The following is a 14,024-nucleotide window of genomic DNA, read 5'->3' on the forward strand; positions in this document are numbered from 1 at the left end:
TTTAAAGCTCACCCAGTGTAAAATGGGAAGTCTGCAAAACGTTGACGAGCAATGCCCATCGTTGCCTCGCATGATGAGCGTGTGTCTGAAACAGGAACCACGATGGCTGATTCACTTTGGTTTCTTTACATTTGATTTGTACTAGCAGTTACAGGCTAGCTTGGCATTGCTAAATCCTCTGCATCTGTTTTCCTAATATCACCTGGTCCACGGTATCTGCAGTTTTAACCTCCATAGAAACAATAAAACAACAGGCGCTTTAGAATGTTTATAGTTGTTTTCCCCTGCGTAGTGAGAGAGTTTGTGAAATAATGGTCTCGTGCATAGATTTTTAATCCAACATAGGGGGAATATAATAATGCAGAAAAAATATTAATATTAGTGTTTACAAGGCCTCAGAAGAAACTGTTTTACAGCCTGTTTGTCCTGCTTTTTAAGGCTGAGTCTCTTCCCTGATGGCAGCAAACTGAACAGCGGCCGGCCAGGGTGGGTGCTGTCTGCCCAGATGTTTTTAGCTCTGCTGATGCAGCGGGAGGTCGTGATGTTTTCCGGGGGGGCACAGGGCAGCCAATGATTTTCTCTCCAGTCCTGGTGACCCTCTGCAGAGCGCTTCCTGTCTGTGGAGCATTTCAGCATCAGGGTGCAAATTTAGTCTACTCATCAACAGGAAAGACTGTGCAGGGGGCATAGTGGGCCTCCAGATGATGAAAATCTGAAGTAACGACAAAGAAGAAGTAGAAAAAGGAAGGAATCACAGACACATAACCAGAAGGAGTAAGAATTCAAAGCTCACAATCCTTTTCACAACCGCACACAAACACTTGACATGGATTTTAAGGTAAGAGCAAGAAATTCAAAACTATATATATATAATATATAAATATATAAATACATTTATTAATCATCTGTATTTTTAAATGTAGGAGTTCAATTCAAAGGCTCATTGTCATCTATTACACACACAGTATTCGTAACAACTGACAATGGATATTCTGTCTTTGTGTTAGATGAAGCTGTTGCTTGTTCTGGTCATGCTGACTGCATGTGCTGCAAGCCCTCGTGGTAAATATGTCTATTTTTTCCATTTAACGGCATGAACATTTCAAGGAAACATCACAGTTGCATGCAAGACAGTTTATGGTGACTTGCTGTCTTTTACTGGTTTGAACCATAACGTGTGGTGTCATCGTCAAAAACAACCAAATCTAAGCTTAGAAATGTGACAGTTCACCCAAACAAATAAATAAATAAATGCAACATGACTCTAAAGCAGGGCTGCAAGGTGTATCAGTGGTTACCACCGTTGCCTTGTAGCTAGAAGGTCGCCGGTTGCGTCCCGGTGAGGACGCCAGGATCTTTCTGCGTGGAGTTTGCATGTTCTCCCCGTGCAGCGTGGGTTCTCTCTGGGTTCTCCGGCTTCCTCCCACACAGTCCAGAAACATGTTGAGGTTAATTGGTGATTCTAAATTGTCCGTAGGTGTTTGTTGATTTGGTCTTTTTACTGTTGGGGTTTTGGGTTGTCACTGTACAACTATTCTGCAAAGAATTTGTGCTCACTACTACTTTTTACTTTATGCTGCTATGTAACGCACAAAGGAAATTTCTTCATTGTAAATTCTTGTGTTTGAAAATTCAATAAAAAGATCATTGATTTAAATTGTCCGTAGGTGTGAATGTGAGTGTGCTTGGTTGTCTGTCTCTAAGTGTAGCCCTGTGATAGACTGGCGACCTGTCCAGGTTGTCCCCTGCCTTCACCTTGAGTCAGCAGGGATAGACTCCAGGCCCCCGTATACCCTCGTGAGGATTAAGTGTTGTATAGATAATGGATGGATGGATGGATAGATGGAAGTTGTCAGCAAGTTGTTGGAAGGATACATTCAGCATGGTGAAACATCAGTCTGGAGCTGATGTGCAGAATAGTGTGAAAAATCAGCCCAACTCAAGTCTGAATCTGCCTGACTTGACAAAACCCTGTTTTCTCTCTTTTCAGATATGTCAGATAAAATGTTCACCTTCGCACTGAAAAGCAAAAATAATCACGTGCAGCTGATCACATCACAAAAGTCTTTCAGCGCTCTAACTGTCTGTCTCAGGTAGCAACGGATGTATGAAATGCAAATAATAACTCTCTGTAACTGACTGTGCAATATATCATACATGATGTGTCTGCCATGCCTACAGATCCAAGACAGACCTCAAGAGAGACCACGCGCTTTTCTCTTTGGCCACATCTTCTTCTTCCAATGCCTTCTTGATTTTCTGGGACGGCGCTAATAACCAGATTCAGTCCGAAATCAACGATGACGTCTCTGACTTTACAAGGCTCAACTACCAGCCGAACATGTGGCACTCTGTTTGTACCACATGGGACTCTGAGTCTGGACTCGTGCAGCTTTGGTTTAATGGACAACCTTTGGTGAGGAAATCTTCCAGCAATAGAACAATCAGCGGGTCTCCTATGATCATTTTGGGACAGGTACAGTTTGGTTAATAAGCACCCTAATTAAGAAATGCTGGTATTAGATTTATCTTGTGCCTTTCATGAATACATAGTTTTTCCATTCTACACAGGAGCAGGATCACTATGGTGCTGGGTTTGATATTGGCCAATCTTTCATGGGCATGATTTCTGACGTCCACATGTGGGACTACGTCCTTCACAGCTGCGATATCCACGACTACGTTAACGAATCTAACTTCCATCCAGGAAATGTACTGAACTGGAGGGCACTGGAGTTCACCATCGAAGGCCACGTGCTGATAGAAGATAAATTCCCGTCATGCCAAGGGCTCTCCGTCTGATGATATCTGTTATGTAACAATCGTAAAGTTCTGTCACCCATCCAAGCTCCAGCTTCAAGATAGAACAAAACTGACCAACCGAGATTCTCTGCAAATAAATGAAATCTATTTCGGAATAATAACTCATTGATCTCTTGTTGTACTTGTCCTTTTGCTATCACTTGCTGTGATGTGTTTCAATAAACATGAGCTTTATTGTGATGTGTGCTGAATTATCATCAGTTTCTCTGTTCACGGTTCATTTCAAGAATCTGAATAGGAACATTCGGTCAGACTTAATGAGCCTCATAAGCGGTTCATTTTCAACATGAAGACAACATGAAAGCAGCTTGTAGTTTGCATATATAATGATAATATATAGATCAACATACACACACTCCACATCACCATTTCAGCATCAAATTCTACTGATCCTCAAGGTGAAATGTAAACCAAAGACTATTTTTACACTTCCTGGAGCTTTTTGGGGACTCATTACCACCCTTGTTGAGAAACGGTGCCGGCAGTTAAAATCTTAATCTGGGCTTAAACATTCGGATCCGCTGGAGTTAATTTTGTTTGTGTTCTTCCCAAATTTCATGACTGTGGGAGTGATGTTTCTCGTGATATTGAACCGTTAAAATGGCTTTCCAGGTAAGATGAGGGTGAAATTACAAAAACCACCAGGTCTGAAAAAGACATTTTATGAAATTTGTTGCAGTGGTGCAGTGCAGTAACGAAGACTTTCACATTAACACAAATACAAAAAAGTGCAGGTCGAAAAACAAATACACTTACGTTTTGAGAATATTTTATATTTGTGTCATATTTAACATCTTTATTTTTTTCAACAAGAGAACAAGAATGGCCGTGTGTAGGACTACAGTTATTAGTTGCAAAACACAACAAGGAATATTTCAACATAGGGATAGAAATTCTGTTGCTTCATCAACATAAACCACTGTGTAGGCGATTATGGGTTTATGTTATGAGATTCTGAGGCAGTCATAACAAAAAAAGAAGAAGTGGACAAAGGAAACAGACACGCAGACGGTCGTGAGGACGGAGAACGTATACAAAACTCACAATCCTATTGAGAGCTGCACCCAAAATTCAGACATGGATTTCAAGGTAAGACCAAGAAATTCAATTAGGAGCTTAAAATGGATCATATCTAAATGTTTCCTATTTGTGTTTTTATCTTTGCATTAGATGATGACGTGTTTTGTTCTGGTGATACTGACAGCATGTGATGCAATCCCTCGAGGTATGTTTTTTTTGTTTGACTCTGTCAAGGAAACATCACAGTAAAGTTGCATGCAAGGAAATCTAGAGTAATTTGCTGTCTTTTACCTTTAATGGTTCTTTTCCTACCTGTCAGAACCCAAAACAAATATGTTTAACTGAATTACTGATGTTATCTCCACCCACATTTTTGTTGTATCTAAAAGCACACCAGAGCCACAAATAGCAAAAGACAGACCTTGAATGTACCATGTGTGACGTGTGATTGCATCAGAAAAATAAAGCAGCTACAACAATCTAAGCTTAATACAATGATATGTTATCACTGTAATGTATATGTGTATTGAAAAACAAATCTCCAAAAATAAACCATTTTCCCCAGATTTTATATTTTAAAAAAATTGTTTGTGCTCTTCAGCACACCTACGAAATAATTTGAGATTCAGTTGTGACCAACAGTCATGTGACAAGAGTTTCTTCAGGTGAACTGCAGGCTGTGTTTACAAAGAGCAGAGTGGACTGAGAGCAAAATAAAACATACCAGATCAATAAAATAAATGCAACATGGCTCAAAACAGAAGAGCTAGTTGATGAAAGATGCATTCAGCATGGTGAAACGTCTTCCTACAGCTGATGTGCAGAGTAGAGTTAAAAACTTCTCGTTGGTAGAGGTTGTGAAACTGCAAAAGGTCAAATATAAATAGAATGCATTGGTAACCCCTGTTGAAGGTAATTTTCTTTCAGTCTGAAACTTGGTTGTCATTATTGTTTCATTTCAATTCATTATGGATTTCAATCATTGCTGCCTGACATGTTTTCTTCCCGTTCAGATTTGTCTGGTAAAATGTTCATTTTCCCACGGGAAGGCAACTTCCTTTATGTCAGAAAGGCCATTCGACAGAATTTCCACGCTGTAACCGTATGTCTCAGGTAACAACAACTGTGTAAAATGCATAGAGAAACCCGCTGTAGACTGAGCAAAACATACATGATGTATTTTTCATGTCTACAGATCTGTAACAGACCTAGCGAGAGGCCACACTCCTTTCTCTTTGTCCACAATCTATTCCTCCAATGCGTTTGTGATTTCTTGGAATGCCGCTGATAAGGTGATGGAGCTCTATGTCGACGGCAGAAAGACTGAATATAGAGGGCTGGACTACAAGCTAAGCGCATGGCACTCTGTTTGTACCACATGGAACGCTCAGTCTGGACTCCTGCAGCTGTGGTTTGATGGACAACGTTTGATGAAGAAAACGTCCACGTCTGGGATAATCCGAGGGCCTTTTGCGATTGTTGTAGGACAGGTACACGCTTATTATAAAGTACAATAACAACAGTTTTAATGTATTGCGTGTCTTTGCTGTATTCATTACCGAACAAAATTGTGTAATAGTGGTTTTATTTACTCTCACACATCTGCATTCCCCACAGAGGGAGAAATACTACGGGAAAGGGTACAGCATGGAGCACTCTTTTGTGGGTCTGATGTCTGACGTCCACATGTGGGACTCCATCCTCTCCGATTGTGACATCCAGAAGTACATGAATGAACTTAAATTCCCTCCAGGGAATGTGCTGAACTGGACGGAGATGGACGTCGAGATTGCAGAAGGTGTGGTGGTAGAAGATAAATTTACGGCTTGTACCTGAACTTTTAAAACAGTCCTATCTTAAAACATCAGAAATCCTTCTCTGTGTGTTTTATGTCCAATGTAAAGAAGAAGTTAGCAATGTCAACAAATTATATTGAATCACTTTCCTTTAAAGGATTGTTCTGGATGTTTTTATTTTAATTTAGCAATCATATGAAACAGTTATTTAGGTTGCTATGAATATTTTAGATGTCTATTCTGTATAACATGTTGCAGTGATCTGCTGTCCTTTCTGTGCAAACATGTATGTTGATCTGAAGGTGTAATAAAAGCAGTAGAACTGAGATAACCAAATCAAGCTGTTTTTGATCGTTCGCAATCTTCTTCAACAGACTTGTTCTACATAGGTGTAACTTCACAGTCTGTATGGAGAGAAGTAAAAGCAAAAGGGCAGAGTTATGTTCATTGTGTAATTAAACACAAAATATTCAGCCATATAAAAGTGAACTACATTTCTATTTTTTTTTGTAATGACTCTCATGCGACACACACAGTTTGTTATGTGTTAAATTTGCTTCCACCATTTCTTGCTTAATAATAGGTCTATTATTAAAGATACAATAAAAGGAACAATATTTACTCAGAGATGATTCATTGAATTTTAATCTTTTGTCCTTGGTTTAATGCTACCAGTACAGTTTTCTCCACCAATGAGCAAGACTTCTGTTTTGGGATGATTAAACTCTAGAAAATGTCCTGCCATGCATAACTTGATGTATAAAATACAGCTAAAAAGGGCATTGATTGGCCCTGGGTCATCAGGAGACACACCAGTATATAGCTGTGTGTCATCAGCATAGTGACGGAAACTGATAACTTCTGATGATGTTTTCAAGTGCTAGCATGTAAAGTTCAAAACTGCAGGAGCGAAGACTGAACCTTGAGCAACACCATGATTCATTTTCTTACTTTTTTTTCTCTTTAGAAGAGGTTTAACTTTGATGGAAAGCAGCAGGGAAACCATCCATGTGAAAAGAGTAATTTGCAATAGTGAGTAGATCTTTATTTTAAGGGTGTGGGAACTGGATCCAAAGGGAAGGTTGCCAGTTTTTGGTAAATAACTTGGACCAAGCATCTCCACGTCAATCAGGTCAAATTTCTCCATTGTTTCCTTGTTTAAAAACAAGCATTCTGGGGTGTCTTTATTGGGCAAGGATATGGTAACTTCCGAAGGCTTTAAAAATGGCAGGGAGCAGGATCACGTGACTTCAGCCAATCAACAAAGGTCAGGCTACGTCACAACACAGTCACCATGGCCTCTGACCAATCACGGTGAGCCAGAGTGATATTTTGACACAAATGTCATAAGTGCTGTAAGTCTGACTGGTGAGTTGTAAATAAATGTTCCTTTATCTTTATATTGTATGTTTTCCAACAAATGGCAAACATACTATTTGGAGTTATTTTACACCCTAGGTAGGAGAGGAATCGTATATGGTAACTGCTTTGACTTTGAAATTGACTTTGATTTGCAGCCTAAGTGTAAAACTTTTTCTAAAAGTCAAAACTGAAAAAAAGTCGTCTTATCTACACCAATAACACTCGAGGGTGGAAATTTAAATTTCCAGACATTTCAATAAGTGCCCTATAAAGGGTTAAAATAGAAATATCAGTGTCTGAGAAACACCTAAAATCCTGATATCAGTACTTTAATATTCAATGGAAAGATAAGTTACCAAGGTCAACAAACTTTTGGACTTGTTAAAGTCCATCTCAATGCAATAATCATGTGAAAGGTTTATTTTGATTGCTCTGATTGTTTTACCTGTCCAAACCATGAGGAGATTTCTACCTATTAAGACTGTCTTCCTGTTCTTTTTGTGCAAAACTGTGTTCAAAAGTTCTGCCAAAACCATAATAAAGCAGTCAAACTGAGATAAACAAATCAAGTTATTTCTGACCTTCCACCACCTTTTTCAATACACTTGTTCTATGAAGGCGTCGCTCCACAGCCGGAGTGAAGACGAGTAAAAGCAGAGAAAGGCAGAGTACAGATAAGTGTCATTGAACACCACACACAAAATTCGGCCATGGGGAGAGAGTCAAATAAGACAAATTGCCGAGGTGCCACAGCAAAGAATAACAGCTTAAAGGGCATGCATATATAATGTGGATAAAGGGGTGGAGAGCGGATGTGCAGGTGGGTGTGGAGGTCAGGTAATTTCTATAAATCTGTTAAAGTTATATGCTGTGTACTGGAGCTGCACAATATATTGTTTCAGCAGTCACATGGCATGAAGGAACTCCAACACCATCATGCCACACCTTTTTTTTTTGCTGCTTGGTACGAAAACAAAACTTGCATGGTTCTCATTTTCCACGACGAAAAGCCTATCTGATAGAACATCATTTACTAACATTTTAGGGTTTGTGGATACATTGATGAACTGTATTCACTAGACCCAGAGTTTGTTGACATGTACAGGGGTGAACAGAAGCGTACATGTATACCTCGAGTTTTCAGTGACTCCTATAAATGTAACATGCGTTTTTGTCACATAGAACAATTATGCATTTTGGTTCCGTCATAGATTTATTAATACAGGACAAAAAATATGACAAAATTTGCTGGGTCAAAAATATACATACAGCAATGCTAATATTCGGTTAAACATCCTTTTGGCTAATTTCACCTCAACTAAGTACTTTTGGTAGCCATACACAAGCTTCTGGTTGTATCTTTGACCCTCCTCTTGACAGAGTTGGTACAGTTAAACAAAGTTTGTTGGTTTGTTGACACAAACTCTTCATCACAGTCTACAAGTTCTTCTGGGATTTGATTCAGGACTTTGGAGAGACCTAAATTTTTAGCCTGATTGAGTGATTTCCAATTCCAAGATTCAACCTTCTGGCTGACACTTTTAGGTTTTCCTGAAGAATGTAGAGGTATCCTCCTTCCTTCTTATTCCATTTACTTTGCATAAAGCACAAACAGACCCAGAACATAATACTGCCACCACCATGCTTGACAGCAGCTTTGGTGTTCTTGGGGTTGAGAACACCAAACCTACCTATACGTTCTTGATTAACACAGCTTTCTACATCACCAAAAGCGGTCATTTAAGTCGCTGAATGTATATTTTTCACCCAACAAATTTGTCATATTTCGAGAAAAACTTATAATAAATCTATGAAAAACCCCCAAATGTATAATTTTGTCACAAAGATGCATGGGTTTCAGTGATTCCATTTCATGAAATTCAGAGTTATAGGAGTCATTTGAAATGCAAGACATGATGGTGTTTTCAAGTGTAGGTAATTTTTTGTTTTACGATAGTATGGTTCACATGTACACAGCAAAATGAAGAAGATCCACTGAAAAGGAAGATTTGGTTGGAAAAGAAAAATGCAACATTACAACCTCCGAAAAGCATGAAGTGGACGAAATACAGTGTTTTATGTCTGATCATTTAAATCAGTGCATTAACGCTCTGCACGATGAATCCAGATTAGAATTAGAATTAGAATGCAATGCAAATGAAAAAACTGTTTTGCAGATGCACTCCTCTACAAAATCACTGTAGAGCGATCACCATTGAACGATTAATTCTTTCCCAATAATCACCTTGTGCAACCTCCTGTATTTCCTCATATTGCAATGCCAGTTTTGTCTTGAGCAAGCCTGCTGCTAATGTAAATATGTATTCCTTCCATGTTTCTCCTTTTTCTGTCTCACTGAGTTCTGTTCTTATCATTACTTCTCGTAACATTACAGAATTGAAACTCCACTGTGGGTGATGGTACCACTTTTCATGGTTCTATTCAATCCCATGTGACATTATTCTCAACATACAAGACAGTGTACTTTTGACAACTCTGGACCAAGAGTTTCACACCGAAACAAGTCTGAAATCTGAAGTGTGAATAAAATAAATACCATGCAATGTTGAGAATATTTTGTGTTCTTTTTATATTTCACATTTTGACTTTCCGAGGCCTACTTGAGCTTTACTGAGGACCTTTTGAGTGTGTAGCTAGATTTTGCAAAACAGAACAAGGGTTATTTCAACACAAGGATGTAAATTCTGTCGATTCATCAAAATAAAACACACTTCGTGGGGGATAGTGGGCTTTTAATGTGACAAAAATCTGAACAAAAAACAAGAAGTGGATAAAGGAAGGAAACACAGACGCACGGATAGAAATGGGGAAGGAATAAAGTCAACAAAACTCACTATCGTGCTCGCAGCTGCACACAAAATCCTGACACGGGCGTCAAGGTAAGACTGAGAAATTCAAAACTGGATGAAGAATTTTTTTAAAATTGTATTATATGTTAACCTATTTAAAAAAAATCATTCCCTCTTGTATTTTTTTTAATCATAGGAGTTCAAATGATAATTTCTTGTCTGAGTAAGAGCTACAAATGGATCAAATCGAAACGTGTTCCATCTTTTTTCTTCTATGTTTGTATTAGATGAAGTTGTTCGTTGTGCTGGTGATGCTGTCCGCATGTGCTGCAAATCCTGAAGGTAAATTCATTTATGTACTTTTAAGTTTAACAGAGTGAAAACTGCAGATGCATGCAAGACAATGCATAATGACGAGCTGTCTTCTGGAATTTAAAGATAACTCATCAAGTCAGATTTAATGGATATGTGACAGAAAAAAGACTTTTTTTCTTTATTTAAAAGATAAAAACCAACATGAACTTTGCAATGGATTAAAAAAAAAAAAAAGATGTTTTAAATGTGTTTTAACTAAATTACTAATGTTGTCACACTTCTATTATCTTTGCTATTTAACATCAATGCTTCTAAATTTTTCAAAACATCTGACTGACTTGCAAGCAAAGAAAAATCAAATTACTTCAATCTAAAACTTTGGTGTCATTAGTGTTTCAGCCTAACTAAATGTAAGTTTGATTTACGACTGTCTTGGGCGGTGGCGATCATCATTGATAATGCTGTTGTGTCATTAAGTCAGTCAATCTTGGCTCCAGTCATTGGTCAGCAGCACTAAGTTATCTGGTTTTAGAGCATTCCTGCTGCAGCAGAGTCCAGTCGGTTCAGTGTAAAAGTTTCGAAGCCTTAGCGTTCACACCTAAAGAGAAAACACACAGTGAAGGCGCTTTACATGGGTTTTCTTCTCTCTTGCTCTCTGTGCTTACATATACTGTATTTTAAAACAGAATTCCCAAAAAAGCTGTTCTCATTTCCTTATTTTTCTGTTGTCAGACAACAAACTGAGTAAAAAACATTAAGACTGTTTTTTGACGCCTTTCGACGAACAAATATGAGTTAAAGAGGACAATTTCATCTGTATTGAAGCTGAGTTTAAAGCAACTACCAAGGTCAGAGAATTACAGAATTGCATAAGAAGACGTTGCATTCGCTGGTCTGTGCTTGTGAAACATCCACTGTGTCCCTGTTGTGCTTTGTTTAACACAGAGACTAAACTTGTGCACTTTGTTAGACGGTTTAACAGGAACTTACATTTGTTTTGAAGTTGACTTATACGGAAGCCGAGAGCGGTCATGGCATTTTTTTAAACGGCATTTTCTCAAGATAACGAGATAATTATCTCCGGGACCGAGAACTCCGACATGACGTGTCATGAGAACAGCTGACCGGGCACGACAACTTACAATGAAGCGCTCATGCCCGGTCTCATCTGTCCTCCGGCCCCCCGCTGGTGACTGAGGTCCCACACACCTGGGATTCCATCCTGGACCGGGCACGAGCGGGCAAACACAAACACCAATTATCTCATTATCACGAGAAAACAATTCTTGTTATCCCGAGATAACGACAAAATTAACTCGTTATCTCAAGAAAACGGCGAAGAAAGAACAGCAGCAGAAAACGACCGCTCCCGGCTTCCGTAGACTTAACTAATGAGAGCTCTTTAATTAATTTCTATCTTGCTGTAGTTCCCAGTTTAACACTACAGTTTTATACTGTCATTAGTGATGCACGATATTAAAATTTCTGGCCGATACTGATATCTGATATTAAGATTTCTGATATCGCTGATAATCGATGTTAGCGATGTTGATATTCAACTTTTGTTCACGCCGAAAAATGAGTGTAAGTCAGCACTAAGAGAAGGTGAAAACTATTCAAAAGAAGCCTAAATTAGATCACATAGTTTACTTTATTACGTAACAAAAGTAAAACACATTTTAAGATATTTAAACAAGTCCAGGACCATTTAAGTAGAAACATCTGTGAAATAGCAGCGATATCAAATGTAGAGACGAAGGCGCTAATGTTTGACAATCATCGGTTTTTTTCACATCGGCTAAATTTGTTCATCGGACCGATACCGATGTGGTCGCCGATACCGATGTGGTCGCCGATATATCGCGCATCCCTAGCTGTCATATATAAACCTTTGTTCATATTTTGCACCTTGCTGCATTTTACAACAATATACAGCTTGTCAAAACAAAATTAATTTCAATTTTTATTGTTTTTTAAAGGTTTGAAATAACCGATAGATTAATGAATAGAAAAAGCTTTGTCTGTAAACCTTCCACTTTCCAGCAACAAACAATGAACATCAAAATGTGTTTTGTTAACTACTAAGCGTTTCTTTGTACAGGAATTGCAGTCGACATCGAAACATGAAAGCTTTGCAGTTCCATTGTAAACATCGATCCTACTTTCATGTAATGTGGTTAAAACAACCTTCAGCTCGTCGGTAAAAATGATCTATGCGACAAAAAATAAGCAAAATGATACGAGAACAGTCTTCTCTCTTTTCAGATCTGTCGGGTAAAATGCTCACCTTCCCAGTGGAAAGCAACACCGCTAACGCAAGGCTAACCGCAGCAAAGGAAGATTTCAGCGCTATAACCGTCTGTCACAGGTAGCAACCAACGTGTAAAAGGCAAAGAGGAAGCCGCTGTATCTCTGACTGTGACTGTATATCACATGCGATGTGTTTGTCGTGCCTGCAGAACCTTCACAGACCTCAACAGGGACCATGCGCTGTTCTCTATGGCCGTATCCTCTTCCTCTAACGCCTTCCTGATTTTCTGGGATGCCACCAACAAGGAGATGGAGCCACACGTCAGGGACACAAAGGCAGAATACAGAGGGTTCGACTACAAGCCAAACATGTGGCACTCTATTTGCACCACCTGGGACTCCCAGACTGGATTTGTGCAGATGTGGTTTGATGGACAACCTTCGATTAAGAAGTATGTCAGCGCTGTATCGAACATCAGAGGAACCCCTATCATCATTTTAGGACAGGTACGGTTTTATTGATAAGTCCTTTTACTTACATGGCTCTAGTTGTGCACATCTCAGATTTAGGTTCTATTTGTTGGATCTCAGACTTCTGCCTTCCCCACAGGAGCAGGACAGCTACGGCGGAGGGTTTCACGACAAGCAGTCCTTCGTCGGCATGGTGTCTGACGTCCACATGTGGGACTACGCCCTGTCGTCCTGCGAGATCCAACGCTATTTCAATGAGCTGAACTTCACTCCGGGGAATGTGCTGAACTGGGGGGCGATGGAGTTCACGAAGACAGACAAAGTGATAAAGGAAGAGAAAATAGTGTGGTGTCACTGAATGTTTTTAAAAACAGGATCTTACAATGTCAAAAACAGAGATCCCTACTTAACACGACTGTGCTGTTCATAAATCTGCTGTCCTTTCTGTGCAAAACTGTATCCATCCCTAATAAAACAGTAGAACTGACAAACCAAAGCAAGTCCTTTTTGGCCAGCAATTTCTATTAAATCACTGTCCATGTTTTTATCTTAACTTAGTGATCATATGAGACAGTTATTTAGGTTGCTTTGATTAGTTTACCTGTCTACACCATGAGAAGACCTCTGGTTAACATGCTCCTGTAATCTGCTGTCCTTTCTGTGCAAAACATAGCCAAAGGTGTAATAACGCACTGAGATAGCCAACTCAAGCCGAGTAAAAGCTTAAAAGGCAGGCCTGGTATATCTTTTTTTTCCCAGCAGATATACTTAAATACAGATATTTAAAACATGTAACAGCATCTAGCTACAAGGAAGTAGCACTCTTTAAATGTATTCGCCACTTGTTACCCAAAACTAAAAAAGAAAACCTGCAGCCGGCGGTGCAAAGAATGCACCAAACAAAGAAAAATACTTTGCTGACTGATGCTGAAAAGCTGTGTTCAGATACAATTGATTTATTGAAGCAGTCTGCAGGTGAGGATGAGGAAGAAAGTTGTCAGCTGGTTAAATGAACTAACTAAACGCTCCGATAACCTTCAGGTTTCAGTGCTGCAGTCCTGCTGCAGGTTTGACCATTTCTTAGGCGTAACTGTCAAATGCAAACATTTATAGACGTTTAATTTCTCCCAAGTGTTTATGAAAATAAAAGGTAATCAAATTCCATTCTAAATTGGCA

General features: G+C 39.1%; 3 protein-coding genes across 3 annotated transcripts; all 3 read left to right on the forward strand.

Moving 5' to 3' along the window:
* Positions 1-675: 675 nt before the first annotated feature.
* Positions 676-3,003, forward strand: LOC103353884 (C-reactive protein-like). The gene is made up of 5 exons (XM_008277061.1): positions 676-838; positions 1,008-1,062; positions 1,991-2,093; positions 2,182-2,476; positions 2,572-3,003. The coding sequence occupies exons 1-5, from the start codon at positions 827-829 to the stop codon at positions 2,800-2,802; spliced, it is 696 nt and encodes a 231-aa protein (XP_008275283.1). The 5' UTR covers positions 676-826; the 3' UTR covers positions 2,803-3,003.
* Positions 3,004-3,807: 804 nt separating this feature from the next.
* Positions 3,808-6,264, forward strand: LOC103353885 (serum amyloid P-component-like). Its single transcript, XM_008277062.1, has 5 exons — positions 3,808-3,912; positions 3,994-4,048; positions 4,857-4,956; positions 5,039-5,333; positions 5,461-6,264. The coding sequence occupies exons 1-5, from the start codon at positions 3,901-3,903 to the stop codon at positions 5,677-5,679; spliced, it is 681 nt and encodes a 226-aa protein (XP_008275284.1). The 5' UTR covers positions 3,808-3,900; the 3' UTR covers positions 5,680-6,264.
* Positions 6,265-9,865: 3,601 nt separating this feature from the next.
* On the forward strand, positions 9,866-13,343 carry LOC103353886 (serum amyloid P-component-like). Its single transcript, XM_008277063.1, has 5 exons — positions 9,866-9,901; positions 10,099-10,153; positions 12,392-12,494; positions 12,586-12,883; positions 12,987-13,343. The coding sequence occupies exons 2-5, from the start codon at positions 10,099-10,101 to the stop codon at positions 13,203-13,205; spliced, it is 675 nt and encodes a 224-aa protein (XP_008275285.1). The 5' UTR covers positions 9,866-9,901; the 3' UTR covers positions 13,206-13,343.
* Positions 13,344-14,024: the final 681 nt, after the last annotated feature.

This window comes from Stegastes partitus, unplaced genomic scaffold (assembly GCF_000690725.1).
Source record: "Stegastes partitus isolate 25-593 unplaced genomic scaffold, Stegastes_partitus-1.0.2 Scaffold88, whole genome shotgun sequence".
Classification (NCBI taxonomy): Eukaryota; Metazoa; Chordata; class Actinopteri; family Pomacentridae; genus Stegastes; species Stegastes partitus.

Excerpts from the sequence above, each read along its gene's own strand:
- LOC103353884 (XM_008277061.1), top strand. Across the intron at positions 1,063-1,990 it reads ATGTGCTGCAAGCCCTCGTG|ATATGTCAGATAAAATGTTC; the intron begins GTAAATATGTCT and ends CTCTCTTTTCAG. Across the intron at positions 2,477-2,571 it reads CTATGATCATTTTGGGACAG|GAGCAGGATCACTATGGTGC; the intron begins GTACAGTTTGGT and ends CATTCTACACAG.
- LOC103353885 (XM_008277062.1), top strand. Across the intron at positions 4,049-4,856 it reads ATGTGATGCAATCCCTCGAG|ATTTGTCTGGTAAAATGTTC; the intron begins GTATGTTTTTTT and ends CTTCCCGTTCAG. Across the intron at positions 5,334-5,460 it reads TTGCGATTGTTGTAGGACAG|AGGGAGAAATACTACGGGAA; the intron begins GTACACGCTTAT and ends CATTCCCCACAG.
- LOC103353886 (XM_008277063.1), top strand. The coding sequence starts at position 10,099 with ATGAAGTTGTTCGTTGTGCTGGTGATGCTGTCCGCATGTGCTGCAAAT. Across the intron at positions 10,154-12,391 it reads ATGTGCTGCAAATCCTGAAG|ATCTGTCGGGTAAAATGCTC; the intron begins GTAAATTCATTT and ends CTCTCTTTTCAG. Across the intron at positions 12,495-12,585 it reads GCTATAACCGTCTGTCACAG|AACCTTCACAGACCTCAACA; the intron begins GTAGCAACCAAC and ends TCGTGCCTGCAG.